Source organism: Melospiza melodia, chromosome 13 (genome assembly GCF_035770615.1).
Source record: "Melospiza melodia melodia isolate bMelMel2 chromosome 13, bMelMel2.pri, whole genome shotgun sequence".
Taxonomy (NCBI): Eukaryota; Metazoa; Chordata; class Aves; order Passeriformes; family Passerellidae; genus Melospiza; species Melospiza melodia.
In genome coordinates this window covers 4,237,979-4,262,535 of record NC_086206.1, presented here as the reverse complement: position 1 = coordinate 4,262,535, position 24,557 = coordinate 4,237,979, and the positions used below count along the sequence as shown (strand labels likewise).

General features: G+C 42.3%; 1 protein-coding gene across 1 annotated transcript in view; it reads right to left on the bottom strand.

Moving 5' to 3' along the window:
• The window catches only part of PEPD (peptidase D), a 151,720-nt gene extending 127,452 nt beyond the window's left edge, over positions 1-24,268 (bottom strand). Inside the window, exons 1-4 of the mRNA XM_063167645.1 lie at positions 24,225-24,268; positions 17,823-18,006; positions 16,494-16,621; positions 918-981 (exon numbers count right to left, since the gene is read on the bottom strand). Of these exons, the coding sequence (XP_063023715.1) occupies positions 918-981; positions 16,494-16,621; positions 17,823-18,006; positions 24,225-24,241 (393 nt within the window). The 5' untranslated portion in view covers positions 24,242-24,268. The remainder of the gene's footprint in view (positions 1-917; positions 982-16,493; positions 16,622-17,822; positions 18,007-24,224) is intronic.
• Between the last annotated feature and the right edge of the window lie 289 nt (positions 24,269-24,557).

Sequence of the window (24,557 nt, the reverse complement as noted above, 5' to 3'; positions counted from 1 at the left end):
TCCAAACATCTGCTCAGAAATTAAATCAGAAACCTAACTAAGCAAGGCACACTTGCACCCAAAAATGTGAATATATTTGCTTATTCAAGTAATGGGATGATTCTGCAGAAAGGCATGCAGCCTTTGCCAGGATTTCCTCTCCTGGGAAGCTGAGAAGCCTCAGAGAATAAACAGTATTATCTCATTTGCTTCTCCCTGTTTTGCTGCTTTGGAATGGGTCTGGACATTGTTTACCAACAGGCACATGTTTGATTGGTTCCATGTGAACTGTTTTTACTTAATGACCAATCACTATCAGCTGTGTCAGACTCTGAGGAGTCAGTCACAGGTTTTTATTATTCATTCTTGTCAAGCCTTCTGTCTGTATCCCTCTCTTTCTTTAGTATAGTTTAGTATAGCATTGTTTTAATAATATAATATCATAAAACAATAAATCAGCCTTCTGAGAACATGGAGTCAGATTCTCATCTCTCACCTCATCCTGGGGACCTCACAAACACCACACCTTTCCCAACAGCTTTTTGGAGGCATAAAATGAATGCAGGCTCCCAAGTCCAAGCTAGGACATGGAACGTCCTTGACAGCAATGTCCACATATCTCCAAAGCATTCAAAAAAATGTATTTAGCAACATGTTTCAGTTGGATAAAGCCAAACACTGACAGGTCTCATCATGAACAGAGCATGTTTATGAGACTGACTTTGGATTAAGAACTATGGTCAGATCAAAAGAGCAGCCTTAAAAAAATTACAAGTGCTTTGTAAGATAAAAGGATATTTTCCAGTAACAGGGAAGGGAGAGAAGATCCCAACAAGTCAGGAGACATCCAGCAAGAAAGGGACTAAAATCAAGCAAAGTCATTGTCACTCATTGATTTTGTGTTCACAGGAAAAAATATTCAGAGACAGACAACTCACCTCAGTCACATAGTAGGCTTCATCCACAGCATATTTGTTCTTGAAAAATTCAGGGGGATGAATCCTTTGGAAAACAATAAAAAGAAATATTTGGGTTTAGCTTTGCTCTTACATTTAATAAGGCCACAGAGAACAAAAACTATATTCTCTACTATCACAACAATAGCATCAGATACGAGGAATGTATTACTAATCTTATCTTTATTTCTCAAAATAGGAGATTACACAGGAACTTGCCACAGCTACAAAAATCAGTGTGCTTTAATCCAGTCCATGCTGATAGCACAGTCTCCTCAGAACTGTTTTTTCCCAATCTATGCAAGACAGCTTTGTTAGGGACTTTTGCCATGCCACTTAGGTATAACTTTCTAACTCACTAAACTTTGGAAGGATGTGGAAAAGACAGAAGACCAGCCTGGCCTGTGTTACATTCAAAGAGTGAATAAAACACTCATTTTTTACCCTGGTAACCATGTAGCAGACTGAGGCCTATTAAGACATGGGCTCTGCTGCCTGTATTCCTCTCAGGATACCAGAGATCCACTCCTCTAACCCAACAGAGTGGGCAACTTTACAGGTCCATGTTCAAACCTAAATCTTTTCTACTCTTTTCTCCTGATATGCAGCCAGAGACATTTTTCTAAAGGCAAGAAGAACATGAAGGATCTGCTGGCAGTCAGTCCCTCCAGGGCTCTCCTGCTGTCTTTTGTACCAATGGCTGCACTGTTGCTCATTCCTTCACTGTATGGGAGCAGCCAGTTATTCAGGAGACTTCAGTCTCTGATTAAAATCTCCATGTCCCCCCAACACTGAAATAAATACAACCTCTATAATCCTGAAAATGTGATCTCAAGATAATAAAATCACCCGGTTGATACCCTTCCACAAAAATAAACATTTCTTTACTTTCAGGGTAAAGAAAATGGGAGGATAAAACCCATGGCTGGTGCCGGAGTTTGGGGGACCCTGTGCATTTTGCCTCCTGAGTGACAGGGGGAGAGCAAGAAGTGTGGGCAGGACAAAGCTTCAGCCATGGAAACATTACACAACAAGAGCACAAAACCATCTGGGGAAAGAATAACTGAGGCTGGAGGCCCAAGGGCATTTCTAACCTTGCAGTGAGGTGGGCAAACAGCACCCTGAGGAGCTGCCCCACACCACAGAGCTGCTGGCACTACCAGGAGGCTGCAGCACTGCCTTATGGCCATTTTTTATCTTGTCTGCTTCTTTATCACTTACATTTCTTCATGCTCCAAACAGTACTGGGCTGTGACATGAACAACATGAAACCATTTATGGTGTTCTCAAGCAGAAAATCACAGATTTTAAAAAATTTATTATCTGTGAAAGTACTACTCAAAAGTAACACAAAACTATCTCATTTTATGTTCCCTTTTGCAATACTCCTTGAGTAGAGTCTTCGTATCAGTGACAGAGATTCCAAAGCAATTATCATTTATCTTTTCTCCCTGGCTTATCTCACATAAAATTAAAAAATCACCACTATATCCTCTTATCTTTATATACCCTCTCTATTATAGTAGCCTTACCTCCAACTTTTGCATACTCTGTTTCTCCTATAGGCATCTCCTTATTATTCCTTCATTCCTCACACGCTGAAGTATTTCAATAATCCAGAAACATGATGAACAGGTTTTGGTTTTGGTTTTCTCTTTTACAGCTTTAACCAATTCATCTGGTATCAGAAGAATCCCAACTGTAAAACCAGCTAATGTATGGCCAATGGTAATTTATGGCAATGTATGCTCTTTAGAGCAATACATCCAAAGCACCTTTTAATAATTAGCTGCATTGTTTAAATAAAAAAACCTGTTTAATGTAAAGTAAATGTTTCATAGAAGTATGCCCACAAGTGTGCTGGATTTTATTGACTTCATTTAATACAGTTAAAGTAAGAATATGTCTCATTTTCCATCACTCCAATAAGAAAATTTCTTTCCTTTCACAAGCTCTTTCTTCACCTTTTTGTTCTTGTTGCTGCTAGTTGTCTCCTATAATTGTGTAGCCTACAGCACAGCTACTAAAACAATTCTAGGTTCTGGTTAATATTAATCCGTTCCAGTTTAATCCCTCCAACGTCTCTTTTCATCTACACTGTGACTCTTTTGAGGAACAAAAGTGGCTCATGGTTCTTTCATGGCTGAATTTTTCTCTAAGAGAAAGAGAACAGCAGCTTCCCACAATCCTCCATCCTCTCCCTCAGTTGTTAAACTAGGTCATCTTTGTGATCCTTTTGCCTTCATCACACCTAATGACAAGCTGCCCTCATTCCTAGATGTGTCCCTCCCTGCTCATCTTCCTCTTGCTAGCTCACTCAAAAGTCAGCAAGACTTAGCACAAAGTTGAGAGCCAGACTTCTCAGCTCCTCTCTGCAGCACCCACAGCTCTGCCTCCCTTTTTTTATACAGTCATTTAGCACCTCCAACTAGATGGAAAAATAAATTCATATACACTTCCCACAAACCCATCCCACAGGAGCCACGATGCTCCAGTGATGGAGCTGCCTCTCCCACTGGGAAGATTTCTAAGACCAACTCTGTCGCAGAACCACAGAGGTGCAAGGAAAAAGTGAACAAGAAGTCTGTAACAGAGCCAAAAAATTCTGTGCTGTCACATATGGAAAAGCAGTAGAGAAAGCAACCAGAGGTCAGGGAGAAGGAGAAGCCAAGCAGGCCAAGGGAGGCAATTCTGGCCCTCTGCCCCTCAGGTGAGACACCATCTGCAGAGCTGCCTCCAGCCCTGGGGAGGACCTGGAGCTGCTGGAGAGAGTCCAAAGGAGGCACCAGGATGAGCAGAGGGATGGAGCAGATCTGCTGGGAGGAAAAGCTGGGAGAGCTGGGATTGCTCAGCCTGGAGAAGAGAAACTTCAGGCTAACCTGACTGTGACCTTCCAGTACGTGAAGGAGCTGGCGGGAAAGGTGGAGAGAGACTATTTACAGGGAACTGGCAGGACAAGGGGAAATGGGTTCAAACTGCCAAAAGGCAGGGTTAGATGGGATACTGGGAAGGAATTCCTCCCTGTGAGGGTGGGCAGGCCCTGGCACAGGGTGCCCAGAGCAGCTGGGGCTGCCCCTGGATCCCTGGCAGTGCCCAAGGCCAGGCTGGGTGGCTCTGAACACCCTGGGACAGTGGAAGGCGCCCCTGCCCATGGTGGGAGGTTGGAACTTGATGGCCTTTAAGGTCCTATCCAACCCAGGCCATTCTGTGATTCTGTCACCCTCAATGGCACCTTTCCATATTCTCTCTACTCTCTTCCATTTTTTTCCCACTTTAGTGGGGCTCAATGAAAGATAATCATGCACAACATGGTAGTTACTGTAAACAGTACTGGTGCAGAGTTCCTGAGCAAATCCAGGGCTCAGTACCCATTTTTATCCAATTTGAATGCAAAACAGGCTAAAGCTAGCACTGATCACCATTGCCAAAGGGTATCTTCCATGAAATGCTCACTTGGCATAATGAAAATGAGAAGTTTCATTCAGTTTCATCATTTCAAGTACATCTGATCCTTCCCAGGGATGAGGAGTGCTTCTCTCCACAAATGACTCTCAAGAAGCCAGAGTAAGTTAGCTGGTTACAACTTCTAGGTTTGGCTTTGTCATTTGTAACACTGCTATGGGCTGCCAGTTTTAGAATTCTGATTAATCACTGCAGAGACTATGTGCAAAAAACCCCACAGCAAGCCATAAATTAATTAGAAGGATTGCCCAAGCAGAAGATATGATCCCAGATATTATTGAATCATGCCTATTTACCTATAAAAATTTACCCAAACCTTTTGTAAACAGATGTGAACAGAAGCAATGACCTAATTTTTACAAGGTTCAGGAAGGGGCTTGGAGTGTGCAGAATTGTTTAGATTCCCTGACAACACAACTTGGCAAAAACCCACAGATAATAATGCATATCAGCCCTAAAAAGGCTCAATATCCTTTCCCTATAGTTTTATGACTCAGCCAAGCAAATACCAGTGTTAATTAGACGTGTCAATAGTTAACTTCCAGAATAACAGGAGTTATCATGCTGTCTTACAGTGAAATAAGCAACTCCAAACTCCTGGGTCATGCCCATATTCACATAGCCAAGCATTTAAGCAGAAATCTGGAATCTCAGAGCTCATGGACATCAGAAAGGAAATGTTAAGAGTCCTGCACTGACACTGATTTACATTAATATGGTCTTAGTTTTTCTCATTTTCAGCCACAAAAACCCCTTAAAGAAGTGACTGTCCCTAGTTCACAACTTACAATTCATCCCAATTTCCAGTGAAAAAGTTGGAGTCATTTTGAGTTAAACATTAAGCTGTTTACCTTCTGCTGATGCTTCCCATGAAACTCCTCTCTCTGCCATGTTTTTCTGCCCTATTGAGATAACCTACTTGGTTTCTTACTCTCAAGAGGATTAGAAAATGCTGAATTTGGCCTAAAGATGTGAAGCTCTATTTTAAGAAGATTTGAATTCTTATGCACTGCCTTATTTTAACAGCTATGGTTTTATTTAAACATCAAATATTGAAGATTCATCCCTCAATGATAACAAGTGACAATTTTATTTTAAGCAAAATGCTACTCAAGCAATGGGAAAAAAGAGGTGGGGGAGCAGCAGCAAAACTTTCACTGTAAAAATCCAGTGTGAAACATTAAATCAGAGAGTAAATTAATACCTTACAATAACTGTACTTCATTTCTCTAACACACATTTATCAAACACAAAAACCACCAGCAAAAGTGTAAGGGAGCATAGTATTAAAAATGAGTAATCACAGATCCCAGTCAGTTATTCATCTTGGTGAAAAAAACCCAGTTTAGAATAAACTTTTCCATTTGGTTTAACTAAATTCACACAGTACATGATGGCATGTTTAAAAACCAAGATACTTTATCAAATCACAACCAAATCACAGCAATTCAGATTTTGCCAGACCACATTATTAGGATTGGCTCCACTTTGATGTGATTCTCAAACTGGAATTGGAAACTGACTCCTCTGTTTATCCATCAGTTAAGATGAACAGCTATGACAGTTCTGTATATCTATAAATACACCAAAATTTTGCTTTAAAGTTTTTACATATTTGGACAAATTTCACATCACAATTTATTTGCAGCATTTTATCAACCACCTTGTGTTTCCACTTTAAACTGAATAAAAACTTGGTCTCATTGTCTAAAAACATTTTAAACCTCTTGTTCATTACATTGCACAAGAATTCATAACACAAATCTTAAGAGATCTGTACAAATTTGACATTACTGTAAGAATTCCATTAAGCAACATTTCTTTGTATGCTAAAGGACTCTGGAGCAATACCCTTGTAATATCAACATGTTAAAAAGTGTTCTAGTTTTCAGAACCATATTCAGAAGAGAGGTAAAATGAGATGGATCTAAATCACAAATGCCAAAGAAAAGCTGTGAACAGAATTTATAACAGCTGATAGCTATTCCTGAAAGAAACACATCTAAGCCACTTGCTAATATATTTGCAGCCTAATTGCTGATATACATTTTTATGTATGTGCTTTCATTTGCATCTAAACATTCATCCAAACTTCAATATATTTAACATTTATTCCTAAAGGTTGCTTGGTATTTCCATGTTTCAATGCTTCTAGGACAGATTTTCAGTTTTTAGCTTTTAGAGTGGATCAGCTCTGAAATGAAATTCAGCTTTTCCTGAAGCAGCCCAATTTAGCTTTTCTTCAACATTTCAGTTGGAGTTCCCAGTTCAAGATTAGTTATCTTACTGCATAGCATAGAATGTAGAATATTCCTGTAGGAAAACAATATTCCTAATGGTATGTTCACTGTGAATATTAAACCAATTATACACCTTTCATGTTAAGGTTTGAATTGTGTCAGAGAATTCCTTAAGTCCTCACATCTGGCCTGGTTTGTGTTTTGCAGCTACTCTGGAAGAGGGGTGCCTTACTCCACTGCTACATACAAAATAAAGCAAGGTGCAGCCTACAATAAACACCAATGTGATGTAACTGCTCTTCTGCAAAATGAAATATTAATTTAATAGCAAGGGGCACAGACAACAAAGCAGTATTCTGTCTGGCTGACCACACATGCTATCACTGAATGTACATTAGGGCAATAATAGGAATTACCTACAATTTCTAATCACTGTATCTGGCTTTAGCAAGAAAAAAACAAAACAAAACAAAACAAAAAACCTTCAACCAATCAGCAAAACTCAACAGCATTAATTTAATGTGTTTTTTGAAAAGGAGCTGTAGGAATCTCAAAATAACCACTCAACAACCATTTTGAGGAACTCCTACTATGTCAGGGGAGAAGACAGCAAGTACTGACAGAAAGCAGCATGCCATGCTGAAGACTCTCCCACAATTAAAAAACAGATCCACAAGTTTTGCTGTCTTTAGGAGCCACAGCTCCTGGTAGATACCAGAAAATAAGCAGTAATTAAAAGTAAGGATTAACACAGTTGGAACAATAAAAGAACAGACCAATAACAAAGACTTGACACAATAATGTTCAGGGCACAGTACTCTCCTCATAGGTTCTACAAGTTTTAGTGCCTAAAATACACAAAAAATTGTCCAGGCTTGTATCACAAAATCAGGAGAGGATGATTCTTGATGCAGTGAGACAGAAAGGCTAAAACCAGTTAACTTCACATTAAAGCTTTCTGCTTCTTCCATTCAACCCTGACTTTCATATTCAGAGTAACAGATATAAAAGATTACTTTATGGCAAAATCACTTTGTCTTGAGCAAATTAAATGCCTACATTACCCTGCAGACATCACCTGTACAAGGCACTGCAGCACACACACACATGGCATGAAATACATTACATTTTTCATCACTTAAATGAAGGAAAGAACATGCACAAGGAGAAAATTAGATAAGCATAATCTTCAGCACTTGAAGTTCTACACAGTCAACAACTCATTTCTCAGTCCTTGCTAGAATGAGCTTACAGCAGAGTATAAATTTCAGAGACTGCAAACACAGAGTAACAATCTTGGCAAAATTTAAAGCAGAAAAATAGAAATACATCAGAATATGTAGTAGAGCTGAAAGCGGAAAAGGGATGCAAAAGCAATGTTTTAATGCTGTCAGAGATTCACCAATAAACTCCCTTCTCATTACAATATCATCAAGTTAACAGATGGTAAAGCATTAACCAAACAAGAGGGTGTCAACAACTGCTAGGAAGAACAACACAGCACACTTTCAAAGACACCAGCAGATGTTCCTGACTTTGTCCAAAACAGTGCCATCACCTTTATATCCAAAAGGAATTTCACTATCTCAAACAAGAAGATTAAAAGGCATCAAGCTAGATTTAAAACAAAACAGCACTAATGGGCTTGCTGGTATCACAGACAGCCTCCAACAATGTTTTGAGTACCTTCATGGTGCTCCCTTTCCACTGCTCTCAAGATTACTGCTACACTGTTTGAAAGACAAAACTACCTGCACATGTAAACTCAGACTCCCCTTGATACATTCTGCACTAAGATGGATTCTGAGACAATAATGGATTTTGGAAGAAATTAAGATGAAGATGATAATTCAAGCTGATGTGACTGGGAAGCAAGCAGGATTGTAAGTGAAGCCCCATCTGTGTGAGGGGCAGAACAGCAGAGTCCATAAGCATGCAGCTGGACACAAGGTGCTGGGTGGGTGATACTGGAATTCCCAGTGCCACACAGGCCATGCACAATCAGAGTAACCAGGGGCACCAATACAGCCCATTGCACTGAGGAAATCAGGAATAAGTATTGGGGAGAATCTCACAGTAAGTCCTAGCAACAGCCAAACACCCAGCTCCCTATTTCATCTGCTTCAAGAATCCAGCCTCACTGCTCCTGCTCAGCTATTCCCACCACAGGCATTTCTAAAAGATGAACAGTTCTTTAGACTTTCTATAAATTCTACCTCAAGCAGCAGTATCTCTATTAGACATTTAATAGATACTACCCTAACCCTACCCATCAAAAACACAGGAAACTTGCAATTGGTAACCTTTGCTTTATTCCTCTCTGCAAATAAAATTCTTCCTTGGAGTCAAGGCCCTGTACAGAAAGAACTGTGCCTAAGGAAATGTTTACACACTGAAATCCCTGAAAGATTCATTGTAGCATTAAACTGATGACATATACTCATTAGAAAGCTCTCTTCTCAAAAAAAAAAAAAGAGCATAAGAATTATAGTGGTTAAGGTATTAAGTGTAATTTCCAGGTCACTACATACAGTAAGTGTTTCACTCAAACACTGGTCCCAGTTCATGCTTTTTAACAAAGGAAGTTATATAGCAAATCTGCCAAGAGCAGATGTTCTGTTTGTACTCTGGGAAAACATCACTATTGGGGGGAGGGGGACACAAGCAATATTTAATATCCCACAGATAAAAGCACCACAGCAAGCTCTGCAAGGTCAGTAGCAAGTCTCACAGCCCCCATATTAACTGCTAACAGAACAAGAAAAGGAGCACTGATTTTTACAGCAGCATTAGATGACCTGAACAGCTTTGAAGGAAAGGCATGATGTGTAACATTCCCATTTCACAACTTGTAAGGAAAGCCAAACCACAACAAAGTTAAATGAACTTGACACAAGTCCTCAACGGGCACAAAGAAAAGACAGAACCTCCCCTTGCACTCAGTGCTGTATCCACGATGTCACACTGCCCCTGCCAGACAAAGCAGCATCTGCTGTCCCCCAGGGCTGGGGCTGGGACCACCTGCTCCGACTGCCAGAGCTCCAGCAAGGGCCACACAGCAGCAAAACACATCCTGCCTGCTCTACACTCACACTGAACTTGCAAGAAGCATTAATATTAATGATACCTTTCCCCAGCATATTGTTTGGTTTGTTTTCCTTTTTTGGTTTCTCAAGAGAGACCACACTCTTTCAGAGAGTCCTTCCTGAGCATACAGACAGGTCACAGGGAATAAAAAACCTAAGGAAAACAAATAACATCAAGAGCTAAGAATGTGGAATTTCAGAAGTGCAAGAACACAGGGACTACTGTAGGTACTTCACTTGAGGTTTTTTTTCTCACTGAAGTGCCTTCCCAAAAGCAGGGCAGCAAGGAGCAGAGCTCTGCCCTCAGGCCAAGCAGGGTGGAGGAGCAGAGCCTTGCTGGAGCACTGCTGGCAAATCCCCATGGACACTTCTTTTGCTGCAGCTCACCTTCCTACCAGCAGCAGCCAAGGCCTTGTGGAAAAAACACATGGCATGCCTATAGAAAAAGAAAAACTTGGCTTCTCTGATATTTCAAAATGTTATCAGGAGTTTATATCACTGAGCTCAGTACTCCTGGTAGCACATAACATGAAGTATAAAATAAGAAATGCCTGGTGGGGGTTATCAGCATTCCCTGCCACACCACTGAAATGAGCTGTGCTATCTCAGCCTGTGCTTCGAAGCCACACCCGGATATTAAAAACTCTGGTGCAGCAACACCCAACAGATTTGCTTAGTGCTGGTTTTTTCTCAAAATGCCTGAATCAAAAAGAGGAGAGGAAAAAGAAGTACTTTAATGCTTACAAAACCACCAACTGGAGCATTCACTAAAAGGTGTATGATGGTGGAGATGGCCAATCAATGGACTGATACAAATTGCTATTATGGTTTCAAGCCTTCTCAACAAGAAACTTAAGCTGTTTAAGACAGCTGTAAGAAAGCAAAGATTTATAAAAATAAACACTGAAGTAAAAGTCATAAAAAACAATACACATTCATCCCAGACCAAGCAGGGCTGTGGACAATGAGAATACTGGGACAATGACTGAACTGAACATTTGAGAAGTCTGAGTAATTGAGCAGTGCTTTTAGAGAAAACAATTGTCAGTGAAGTGGTAAAAGCAATCCAGACATGGATTAATATCTGTGGGATATTACTTGAAAAAGTAATTTTATCCACAGAGAAATCAGGCAGCTGGTCTCATGAGGTTTAACAAGACCAAGTGCTAGAGCTGCCTCTGTGTGGGGGCAACCCTCAGGATCAATCCAGGCTGGGAGTGAACAAGTCAAGCAAGAGCAGCCCTGGGGCAGCCCTGGGGGAGCTGCGGGGCAGAGCCGGCCCTGGGCTGGGGGCAGCAGGGAGGGGATTCTGCCCCTCAGTGATCTCCCACCTGCAGAGCTGCCCCAGCCTGGCCCAGCACAGGAGGGACCTGGAGCTGCTCAGAGAGCCCAGAGGAGGCTCCAGGATGGGCAGAGGGATGGGAGAGCTGGGATTGTTGAGCCTGAAAAAGAGAAGTTTTAAGGTGACCTAACTGCAGCCTTGCAGCGCCTGAAGGAGCCAAGAAGAAATAAGGAGAAAGGCAATTTTTAAGAGCCCGGAGTAACAAGACAAGGGAGAATAGCTTCAAACTAAACTAGAGCAGGTTTAGATTATATATCAGAAATAAATGTTTCCCTGTGAAGGTGCTGAGTTCCTGGCACAGGGTGCCCAGAGAAGCTGAGGCTGTCTCACCCCTGGAAGTGTCCCAGGCCAGGCTGGATGGAGCTCTGAGCAACCTGGGATAGTGGAAGCTGTCCCTGCCCATGGTGGGAGGCTGGAACTTGATGATCTTTAAAGTCCCTTCCAACCCAGGCCACTCTATGATTCTATGAAATACAATAATAAGTGAATGGGGGACAAAGAATGGAAATCACAATGCAGGGAGAGAACTGGAATCATGGAAAATAAGCACCCTGGGGGATTGCACAAGTAAACCTTGTCAATCAGAAGCAACCAGCTTTATCGTGCAGTTTTGAAAGGATCAGATCAAGGGCAAAGCAACAGATGTACTACATGAATAACAGTAAAGTATTTGACAAAAACCCTCTCTCAAGACTGCTACTCTCCAAAATCAGCTCAAATTGGCTTGGACAGAAACACTACAATGCAACCTGAAACCCAATGACTAGTCATAATAAGAAAAGGGAAAAGCCTAAAGCAGAAAATAAAAACAAATAAATAAATAAAAAGATGAGTGTTCCCGGGCTGGGAAACCCTCCAACTGCCACACTGAAAAGTGCTGTGTCAATTTAGACTAATGTTCCCAGAAGTTAAAGCAATAAACAGAAATGGACTGCAAGTCTTGATTAGTGGGATACTGCAAAGACTGAAATGAGTTCTGACACTACTCAGAAACAGAAGCAGAACTGAGCATGTTTGAGATCCACAGAGAACATCTCCAGATGGTAACAAACTTTGCAGATAACTTGCAATGCCAATTGGTACAACACAGTAATAAGATGACCTAAAGTGATTAAAACCTAGGGTTTTTTTAAACAGCAAAATAAAGATTCAATGGGTACTGGGAAGTGACAAACTGCAGTAAAGATCAAACTGGAAACGCAGAAAAAGAAAAGTATATTTCATTTTAGAGAAAAAATTATAATAAAAAATAGCAGGAGATGGCAGATCAGTTCTGAAGGTAAAAACAAAAACCACATAGCTCTGGAGCAGGCTATGGAGAAGACCTGTATGCTCCACATTAATAAAACTCCTTCATTCCTGCAAAATGTGCATTAAGAAGTGCAATTAAGGTAATCTGGAGTTCATCCCCTTTACCCTGCACACACACTGCACTCCCCTTCCAAAGAGCTGCCCCCTGTCAGCTTCCCTTTACAGACCTTGCCCTCTGCTTGCCAGAGCAAGGGGGATTAATGCACCAGTCTCCATCACCACCACACAGTCAACATGCCATGATGTGCTCAGTTTAATACTCACAATAATTCAAAATACAAATGCCACAAAATCTCACACATCTCCATTTAGAAGAAGAGATCAAGAAATCAGTTTCTTAGCTTCTAATTTTCATAGTCCCAAGAAGTCTATAAGAAAAAAAAAGGCAAGAGCCCACACAGACTAAGAGGCTAGTACTGATCTGATCCTTTCAAACATGAGATCCCTTCCTTTCTTGTATCTGATCCTTTCAGAAGTGTTAAAGGGAAAAAAAAAAAGCAAACAAACAAAATCCCCCAACCATATATTTCTGCAGTTTTTAAAAGGCAGTAAAACTACTCAGCTTTGCTGATGTCAGTCAAGTGTAATCACCAAAACCAAAGGTTGATTTTGGTTGTAACCTATTTGAAATTTATGACAATGTTTTAAAGAGCTTCCTCATTAGGTCTCTGAGAAATAACTAACATTTGCAAAGCATTTCACTGTGCTTTATTACAGCTCCAAGTGCTAATCCAATGTTCAACTTTGAACACACAGATAGCTTTCAATCAAATTCATGGAAAAACATTACTTACAGTGAGTGAATTTAAAGCTGCAACTTAGTGAGTGCAACTAAAGCCAGATAAAAGCTGCAATGCTTACCAGTCATCCAGCAGAGCTTCAGAGAAAACACAGGAAATTGCACCATTCATGGGCACCACAGCACCATTTTATTTTTCTGAACCAGTAATACATTTAATATGTGTTTCTAAAGTTAGGATGTGAAAGGGTTAAATACTTTTTGTCTCCCATTAAAAACACTCTATGTGGCAAGGCTATGAAGTCATTTTGGCATGCTCTCCACAGAAAGCAGCTGCTGTACAGTATGTTTTACTTTAGAAAATATCTTTAATCAGCACACTGACTAGGTCTGTCATTTATAATTAAGGAGGTAAATGGCAGGTGCAGCATTAATTAGCAAAACTGAAGTCCTTGTGAAGGCATGCAGTCATACCAACTCAAGGCTTTCTAGGAACAGAAATGATGGCTAACAGCTTTGTTGCACCAGAAACTTGATTAGCTAAGACTGTGCCAAGGAAGAGGGACATTTACAAAACATTTACACTTCTGAAGCCTTTACTATCCTATATTACCATATTCATTTCTAAAATTCTTACTTCTAAAGCTAAAACAGAAGAATATTCAGGAGCAGAAAAGCCACCCACTAAGCTCAGAGTCTGTGTTTCTGCCTTACAAATGACAGAGGGACAGGGCAGAGATACAAGTCAAGAGACAGGCAAAGTGGTTCTTTACTTGAAAAGGTTTTTCCAGCCAGCAACTAAGAAATTGGCTGGCCCAACATCTGGGGAAATGCCCACATCCATAATTTAAAAACAGAGCAGTGTTGTGACCACAGGACCACCAGTCCTACAATTACCCTCACAACAATTCTGCAATGCCACCTTAGGAGGCTTTGAGGTTTTTTGGAGAAGTTCCATAGTCTGTGAGCTAAACTAAATCCCTCTTTCCCTTTAAAACTGCAGAGGTTATTTTGGCTTGAAGGATTTCTGAAAGGCAGCCTTACAACTATTTTTACACACCTTCAGAGCACACACCAGATCCATAACACCTCCAAAGCAGCAGCCCCCTCATCACCTGTACTGCTCAGTGCTGGGCTGTGGCTGACCCCAGCCCAGAGTGGTGCCTCCCCCCTCCATGTCTGTCTGTCCTCCATGTCTGTCTGTCCTGCAGTGTCCAGGCAGCACCTCACACACAGCACCACTCATGGAATCAAGGGCAGTGGTGAGGCTGGCAGAATCACAGTGTTCATGGTGTCATTTGTAAAGGTACAGCCTGCTGATCTCCAAGCAAACACTCCCAGGGACTGCACTGGCTGTGGCCACTGTGCAGTAACACTGCAGTGAATGGAGTCAAGGAACCCCATTTTTGTATCATTTCCAGGCAAAAAGATTAACCCTTCTGAATTATTAACTCTTCTTCACATTACCCACACTATGCTTCAAAAGCAACTCAAATATGTGTTCTTCAGTGAAGTGAAGGCACAACACATCAAATGATACATTTAGTAATACAGCAGTGGTAAAATTGTAGTAAAGAGCCTTTTGCATTAATTTTAAGAGAATCTATGTATTTCTGCCCAAATTCACACCTGTCTTCTATAGAAAGCAGAATAAACACCAGGCAAAGCAACTCCACCTTGTGCCATGAACTAGCAGACCAGCTGCAGACCTCTGTAAGATACCAACCCCTCCAAAACCACAAAAAAATTCCACAGATTTGTGCCTCACTGATGTTAAATGACTGCCTCTGCAGTGGGCAGCCAGTGCCTTCCATGGGCACAGAAATAAGCACTCAGTATAGTAATAACCTGCAGTGGATGGAAGGCATGTTTACTTGTGTTTTTCTTTCAGTGCTAATTTTGAGTTAAAATTGAATCTTCTGGGAAGGAACACAGTCCCCAGCTGTGAGCAGGACCCACTGCCAACCAACTTATGAAGCAGAACTGCTACTGGCTCACAAATGAGTTATTCACCCATCCTCCTTCTGACAAGCAGAAAAAGTACATGACCATGGCTGACAGGAGAGAAAACAAGATTCAAACAGAGGCATTCAGGAAGGGTAAGCACAAGAATTTAAAAAACAACAAAGACCATTTGTTATACTCTGCAAGAAGACACAAACAATGACAATGAACCACTTTTAACCAGACTTAATTAATTCTGTAAGTGGACAGATAACAAGTGTTGCACAAACAAATCAAAAAGGCCACTAGTTATAAGCACCACAATATTTTGTTTGAGAATTTAAAATGAGATGCTGGAATTTCAATAATATTTTTAAGTTTTTTTAGATTAGGCACAATCAGTGTGGGTATGAAACAGCTGTTCTGAACTAACAGGAGAGAACCTAAGGATAGGAAAAAACTTTGTAAGTGGGAACAGATTCCAGAGAGCACACATGGGGGGATTACAGAACCTGCCCTCCCAGACAGGTGTGGCTCACAGCTAAAATCTTTCATAAAAATCTGCAGTAGGCAGATTTTTATGCCATCACAATTTCAGTCCCCAGACAGGTCTAAGACAGTCAAATTCACATAAACTCTCTGAGAAGACAGCAGCCATGCCCTGCCATATGGTCTGACACAGTTCAGCACATGGGATCAGTTACAACTGTTTTCCTTTTCCCAAAATTAGCATTAAAATATAAGTGATAGCTTCAATTAGAAGTGAAGCAGCTTGTCAAAAGATTAAATTAGAAGCAATCCAATGTTCTGAGACAATGATACAAAAATTTACAAAAATTGGTAGAGGGTATAAATACAATTAAGACTGAGAAAATAAATGAACACATAAATAAATCAATTCCTCCACCACTGTGGCACTGTGCAGCATTTACTACCAAGGTGGATGGAGAGATGTTTATGGCACACTCATAGAATAGCATTAAAAGCACATTTTCCTGTCTGTGAGTTCATTTTAAAAAAGCCTATCAGAGGCTAAACTACCTTATGCCATTCAGAAAGCTTCATTAGTTAAGGCAGCTGCAAACTGGCAAAGCAGCTTGAAAAATCCTGTTTTATTATTTGACTTGCTTGGGCTCAACACAAGATGCTGACTTTTCTTCATGGTTCACGTTCCTCACAGAGGTACCTGAGATTCATGGGCTTCAATCCCAAGGGTAGTGTGTTCCAAATGGTGGTGAATCATTTCATATCACATGATCAATATCAACTGGTCATGCTTTGTATCTCTGTTTGTATATATCACTGTATGTATATATCATTCCCAGGGCATGATTTGGTGGAATCTGATTAAATGACAACACTGGAGCTCTACAGGCAGTTACATTATATAAAGTATTTGGATACACCAGAATGCAGTTAAGAGATAGGTCTTACTTTCCCATCCAAACAGCATAGCTTTCAGGGAGTTGTGGAACAAAAAGCATAGATCTTCCAGTATCAACATCTACTGCTCCAAAGCAGCCTGCTTCAGTTACTCCAAAAGTCCAGTGAAAGTAAGATTCCTAGGTTAAAACAAAATATATTCTTAGAAGAAAGACCTCGCTTCTACCAGCTCTAAAAATACACTAGAACACATATTAATTGCTATTCCCACATATCTGGAAGAGATCTCTTGCTTTTGGAGTGGGAGAAGTGGTTTATGTCTAAACCTTTACAGACTGGTTAGTTTCAGGTTAGAATAATACAAATCCCTTTGCTGGCAACTGGAAAGGATCAGAGATTAATAAATTACCATAAAGAAGTTAACTCAGCACAATAAACATACACTACACATTAAAATACATTCTTCCAGTCTAGAATTAGGGAATGTATGATCAGGGAGAAGCAAGCACCTCACAAGAGACAAGGCAAAATCAGTGCAGCTTCATTGGGTGGCAAAGGCAGAGTGCTGAAGTGAAACCCCAACCTTCCCCAGAGAAGAGGAAGCTGCACTAGGAACAGCCCTCAGCCAAGAGTTATTTTAAGAACAAGCAGGCAAACAACAAAACACCAAATAATACAGGATTTAATTTTGGTAAGGACAGGCATATGCTCTAGTACCCTGAAAGGTGCATCTCCTCTAAAACCACACTCATAACTACATAAGGATTTGTGCTATTTAAATTAGACTTTACTGGGTTTGTTTCTTCATAACATACATCAGCTCAATTAAATCCACAAAACAAAGTGCTGCAGAAACCATGCAGGGTGTGGGATACAGATAATTTGAGTTCTTTTACATCAGTATCCCCAGAACATGTCAAGTCCTATTTGTGACAGAAGAACACATGGCTGCTTAAGGAAGAGTTTAATTTAAGAAGACACATATTGTAAACTGTTGCTTTATAAAACCATGAAATATACTTTTCTATTAATTAATTCAGCTTAGGTCCACTCTAACATGTTTTATTACACAAAGAAGGTTGTTTTTGGGTCACAGACAAGATTGAAAAAATGAAGAAATATTCTACTGCTGTCTTCAAGATTAGATACACTGATGAGCAGTAAGGCCTTGAACAGGTATAGGCCTTTAAATGAGCCTGCACTAAAGCACTGAATGTGAGAGCAACTCAAAGCTGAAGAAGCAATGTTATAAAGAAGCCAATTTATTTAAGTGAAGCAAGACAATGCACATCCAAGAGACAGAGAAAATAATTTCAAATCATTTAAAAATCCATGCAGTGGAAGAGAGTTTCTTAGTCTGAAGCTGGATTCAGCCCTTACCTGGCGAAACAAAATACCAGTGTCAGTACAGTATCTCTGGGTTTCTTCTCCACCCTGCAGCAGAACTATTGAATTCTTCTGGACATCCTTATTCTGCCTCAGGCGCTCACACAGCCGCCTTCTGTTCAAGGCAAAGAGCGCCACAGGCACCTTCAAAGTCTCATTCCCCAGCCAAAAGGAGGGTCTGGAAGAGATTTTTTCAATAGACAGTTAATGGCAAACAGTGGTTAGCAGAATTTAGATGCACAGTGTTCATTAGTTTAATTCAACTCTGCTAACAAGAGGCTCATCACTCCTGGGGAAGAGCTGCTGTACACATATTGCTGTCAAGCAAACATCAAGCACTGCTCACACAAGGACCAAAGGAAAAAGGTATGTGGAAAATGCATGTATTTTATGATTGGCTTTTTGAAAATATTAAAATGAATATTATATGTGTTGTGTTAGAAAGTAATGCTCTATTAATTCTCTTAAGAAGTGTGTTAAATATAGTTTTAGGTTATAAAAAATGTTAAAATAGAAACGATGCTATGTAGGATACTTTTTTAAAGAAAGGACTCGCAGTGAGACGGCAGCCACAGGACACCCAAATCTTTCAGAGAAAGAGAATTTATTGCTCCATTATCAGGACAAACGAACTTCTTCCTGCCTGGAAGGCGCTGTCAGGATTCAGAGGAAGAAGTTGAGGATGACCAGACAGAATCCTGTGTTTGAACTGAATTTATGCACCATGTGTGAGGTGTATGAATATGCAACAGGCTCTTGTTTTTAAGGGTTAATTCTCTGTTGCTTTTAAGGGTTAATCCTTTGTTAATGTGGGTCCTTTTTCGGGCGGGTGCTGCCCAGAAAAGGTACCCGGACGTCTGGAACTCTTTGTTTCAATTGTCTCATATTGTCCTAATTCAAATTGTCCAAATTATTATTACTCTAATTGTATTACTACTTTTATAACAATTTTATTACTATTAAACTTTTCAAATTTTATAAACAAGTGATTGGCGTTTTTCACAGGTGGAAACAGCAGACAGGGCTGGCTGCAGCTCCAGCCCACAGCACAGCCCTCACCACATCCCTTGGGGTAGTGCAACACAAAGTGACCACAGCCCGTGTCAGCTGAGGAGAGGCAAAGCAGGAGGGAACAAAATCAGTTCTGAGGAGCTGAAGACAGAAGTGGAAGTTTACAGTAAGTCTAGCAAACTTCAGCAAGTCCTTCTGGGAAACAGGGAGTGCAGAGAAAAGATGATGGACAGCAGACACAGGACAACAGCGTTTCCCACACACACGATGGGCAAATCTCTTTCCTATGTATGTATGGTTATTCTTGAACACACACAAGCAGCTTCAGCCAGTGACTGAACTCAAACACTTGGCCACAGGAGCATGGCTTGGGCACCTCCACTTGTCCCTAAGGCCACACAAATATGCTGAGCCAGCCCAGAAAGCTTCTGAACAATTATGCTCAACAGAGCTGCAACTGCAGGGACACAGTTTAAAAGCTGAGAGCTCACTGTTATTAAGGAATTTTAGATGTTGAAAGCACCTCAAGAACATGTGGCTGATTCATTCCTTTTTGTTTGAGCTCCATAAGAGCACCTTTTGGAGGTTTCTCAGTAGAAACACTACAGCTTTTCTAGGATATGGAGCAGAGGGAGGAGTTTAACCAGATGCTATGAGAAGAATCTAAAAGCAGTTTATTTTGGGGGTGTTTTTTTATGCTTAAATAGCAAAGCTGTGGTTTGGAGCTTCAGTATTAGAAATGATCAATAAAATTTATCCATAAAATCCTATTATTTAAGTCCAATTTGTCCCCCCACCTGAGCTTCTCCAAGCCTGACTGGATGGTCACTTTCTATCAGCTAAGCTTTACAGGAGATCCAGAAAGGTGCAGTTACCTTGTTACTATGTTAAGATGACAAGAAATGAACCAAGCACCAAAGTACTTAACCTTAGAGGAGCAAAGCTCCACATCTTAATTATTATATAGCTTTCATGGGCAATCTGAAAGGCAACCTTTGATTTATAGCTGCATAACCTCCTAAAAGACTATCAACCTCAGAAATGTAAACCCTGTAATTTCCTACTGCAGCCACAGCATAAAGGACCTAATAAAATACTTTATTTTACTTGCTTATAACCACTTGATGTAACAGCATAAGTCATTTTAGAAGGTAAAGGACTGCTCTTGCTAATCCAATTTTCAAAATATCTGCTTACAAGTTCAGCTGATGGTGCACAAAACCCAAATGTGTTTATTTTTATTCTTTCAAACACACATCTGACAGCCCCTCACAAGGCAGGTAATCATCACAAGGGCTGCAGCACATCAGCACAGCCTGGAAGAACAACATAAGCTTTTGTTTTGGGGTACCCATGCCGGCAGGAAGAAGGAAGCAAGTTCATACAATCCTAGCAAAAGCTACTGAAAGTTTAAAGTCAGATAATGAACCTCAAACTAAAAACAGGCAAGGCCTTCCAGGTACAAAGCTGTGGCTCAGAAATTCAGCAATGCACAGGAGGCTGAAAATGCTGTTTCCAAGCACGCTCATCCCTTGGAGTAAGTACATGCAACAGCCTGGAAATCACATGCTCACCTTATGGGGCATTTATAAAAGAGAGGAGAGAACAGCATCAGATACCCTTATATCACATGTTTCTCTCAGATCTTTCTATCTGCTAATTAAAAAAATCCCAAAAAACTAACAGGCAGAGGTTGTAGCACAGCCTGTCTCATGTTTTGCTTCAAAGTAAGGAAAAAAGTCACCTTCATTGCCATGTTACTCACTTCACAAGTTTGGGGATCTTTTGCTGTGATTTACAAAAAAAAAAAAAAAAAGAAAAAAGAGTGAACTCTGACCTCTCTCCTCCAGGTCTATTCCTACACCCTGGAGTTCAGAGGAAGCTGCTACAAAGGCACATTTTCATCTCCCTTAAGTCTAATATTAATGCTTTTATTACACTTAAAACCTTTGACAATCCAAATGACACTTAAGGAGAAATAATGACATCAGGCAGCAATTCATACCAGTAGTTTTAATCAGCCACTGAAGTGTGCCTTTTACTGGGATCCTAATGCTGAAGCTGAACTGCATTCTAGTGCAAAATGGCAGTTCTGGTGCACATTTTCCCTGAGTGAAAGTGTGTTCTTCCTTGCACACAACAGATCCCACTTTCCCTGGTGAATATGATGGCACAGTGTTACCCCACAGCAGAGCAGGGTCCCTGCAGTAGTTTTAGAGCAGCACAGCTCCCTCAGGGGCACGGCCTTGGCCTCTGTTTTAAGGCTGCTGCAGAAATCAGGAGAGCTGAGCATGCTGCACCCTGCAGCAAGGGCTGGGCTGAGTGTAAATCCTGCTCTGTTCTCATGTTCCTGCTGAGCACTCGTTAATTCACACCTCACACGGAGTGAGCCTGCCAGAAACACACCGACCTTCACAACTGCAATTCTGCGCAGAAAACCAGCTAGGTTTTAGAGACAATATTCAGCTTAGAGGAGTTTGCTGCCTCCACAGCTCTTGTTCTCTTTTTTTCTCCTGCAAGCACCCAGATACCAAACTGATGGCACCCCATGGATGGACTGACAACCCGGCAGAACAGCCACAGGTGCTGCTCTGCCTGCAGAGATCCCCTCACTTGACACACATGAGCCATTTCCAGAGCTAGCACAGAGAGCTCTTTCCAGACAGTGCTGACAGGGGCATTCAAGTCTCACAAAAATGTGTATGGCTGTACAACCAGCTTTCCATGGCAAAGAAAAACTGGGAAACAGAACTCGCACAATACTCAAGATCACGAGAAAAAAATGTCACACATAGGACTGACTGTTCAATGACTTGTAGTAAATTGAGTGCAACTCTCATATGCAACTGCCTCACGTGTATCAACCCTTCAAATACACATGCAACTACAGTGTAAGCAGTGTAAAACCATGGTCTTTGCCTTGGAAAAAACTGACATAAAATTCTCTCTAGGGAAGAAACTACAAGTTTTTCATTTTGGCCCATGATCTCTAATTACTCAGTTATATCGCACAAGACACATAAATAAAAGAATCATAAAATGGGTTGGAACAGACCTCAAAGATCATCTTGTCCCACATTCCTGTCATGGGCAAGGACATCTGTCACTAGAGCAGGCTTTGCACAGCCTGGCCTTGAACACTGCCAGTGCTGGGGCATCCACATCCTCCTTCAGTATCTTACCATTCTTACAGTGAACAATTTCTTTCTAATATCCAGCCTAAACTTCCTCTCTTTCCATTTCTACCCATCACTCCTTGCCCTGTCACTGCAGCTGCTGATGAACAGTCCCTCTCCGGCTTCCCTGGAGCCCCCTCAGATACTGGGAGGTGCTGGGAGTCTCCACACAGCTTCTCCTTTCCAGAACAGCCCCAATTTTCTCAGCTTGTCTTCTCATGAGAGACACTTCAGTCCTCTCATCAACTTTGTGGCCTCTTCTGGACTTGCTTCAGCAGAGTTATCAGAATTTATTTAATACAACACATTGGCTGGTCATTCAAAGTCTTCTTCTGTTAGCACAAGGACTCCAGCACATCCAGCCCCAAACTCAACCCAAAACTCTCATGTGAAGTTACACATTTGATAAAGAAGGGAATTTAATACAAGCACTGCTTTGTGGTGCACAACTCTTGGAACCTATGCAAGTTTCTGCAAATAAACCTCAGCTGCTGTCAAAAGTGGATACCTGCAAGAACAAAACAGGGCAAGAGAAGCTCAGCTCCCTTGTTTTCCCCAGTCTGGTACCAGCATTAACCACTGCTCAGTGTGGTAAAGGCCTCCCACTGTAGCTGACAGCTTCCTGCTGGCTGTCACATACAATTTTTATGATCACTTAGGCCCAAGCTCACAGATGAGCTCTTTTATTTTATTATACTGCAAGTGAAATATAGCTAGGAACATTAAACTACATCTGTTTCTTTAAAGATATTTTCCCTTTGCCTGGAGCTCCTGATTTTCAATGCTTATTTCAGAAGTCTTATATTTCAAAGAGCGTACATTCTGGTACTATATGATGCATCTAACATTTTGGATCTGTTGTAAAGCAACCACCAGAACACACTGGTAACTAAAACTCCTATTTTATTTCTGGTTTTCTTACCATTTGTCAGTTAACTTTCTGTACTTGTTTTTTTTGAGCAGAAAATTCATGGACTGACTGCCATTTCTGTTCTACTGAGATCCCACAGAGAGGATCCAGATTTCAAAGAAGATGAGAAACCACTGAAACTACTTTTCAGTAAATTACCACTTGTTTGTTGACCAGGCCTTATTTATTTGTTTGTTTTGAGCAACAGATTCATCAACACCAGCCTGAAGCATAAACACTTTCCAACGCTGTTTCCACATCCCGTATGTGAAGCTCAAGAGGCCTAGCACAAGGAAAGGGGCGATACAACAAACAGTAATGGCAACTACGGCTGTAAAAAGTATAAAATGGGTATGATCTTCACGGCTAATTCAGTGTTTCTTGTGAAGTTGACAGCTCAAAGTCCCGACGAAGCTCCATGTCCTTCCTGGCAGCCCAGCCCGGGATGGCCCCGGGGCCCGGACAGCGCTGGGGACACTAATAATGGCACTTTCTTACAGCACCAAGAAACGGCTGAATTTTGCTACAAAATGTGAGAAAACTCTTGTGCTGCGCAATCCGAGCCACCTTTAAGCATCACTTCCAAACCTGAGACAACTTCAAGGATTACGCACGGCTGGGGACAAGGCACTGCGAGCCAACCCGCCCGTGGGATCCTTCATAGCTCTGCCACCGCCCCGTGCAAAACCCGAAATCCTTTCGGAGAACCCCGGGTCCGGAGCACTCAGCTCGGGACTGGAGAACTCAGCCTGGGTCCGGAGAACTCAGCCCGGGTACAGAGAACTCAGCCCGGGTCCGGAGCACTCAGCCCGGGTACAGAGAACTCAGCCTGGGAACAGAGAACTCAGCCCGGGTCCGGAGCACTCAGCCCGGGTACAGAGAACTCAGCCCGGGTACAGAGAACTCAGCCCGGGTCCGGAGCACTCAGCCCGGGTCCGGAGCACTCAGCCCGGGTACAGAGAACTCAGCCCGGGTACAGAGAACTCAGCCCGGGTACAGAGAACTCAGCCCGGGTCCGGAGCACTCAGCCCGGGTCCGGAGCACTCAGCCCGGGTCCGGAGCACTCAGCCCGGGTTCAGAGAACTCAGCCTGGGTCCGGAGCACTCAGCCCGGGTTCAGAAAACTCAGCCCGGCGCCAGCCCGCGCCCTGCTTTCCCGGCCCCGCCGCCGGCCCGGGACACCGCTGGAGCGCCGGGCCCCCGGCGGGCCCCACCGGCCGCGCCGTGGCCCTCGCAGGGAGCGGGCTGGCGGCGGTGCCGGGGGCTCGGGGGTCCCGGTGCCGGTCCGGCGTACACTCACCCCTCCGCCGCAGCCATGTTCGCTCGCCGGCCCTGCGCGGTCACGTGGCGGCTGCGCCGCAGCGCGGGGCGGGCGGAGCGGCCCTCACGGATCCGCTACACTCCCCTCACGGGCGCCCCGGGCTGCCCTCACGGCCTCGCTGCGCTGCCCTCGCGGCCTCGCTGCGCTGCCCTCACGGCAGCTCCGCTCTCCTCACGGCCCGCTACGCGCTGCCCTCACGGCAGCTCCGCTTCTCTCACGGCAGCTCGGCGCTGCCTTCACCGACCCGCTACGCTCCCCTCACGGCCGCCCTGCGCTGCTGTCGCGGCAGCTCCGCGCTCCCCTCACGGCCCC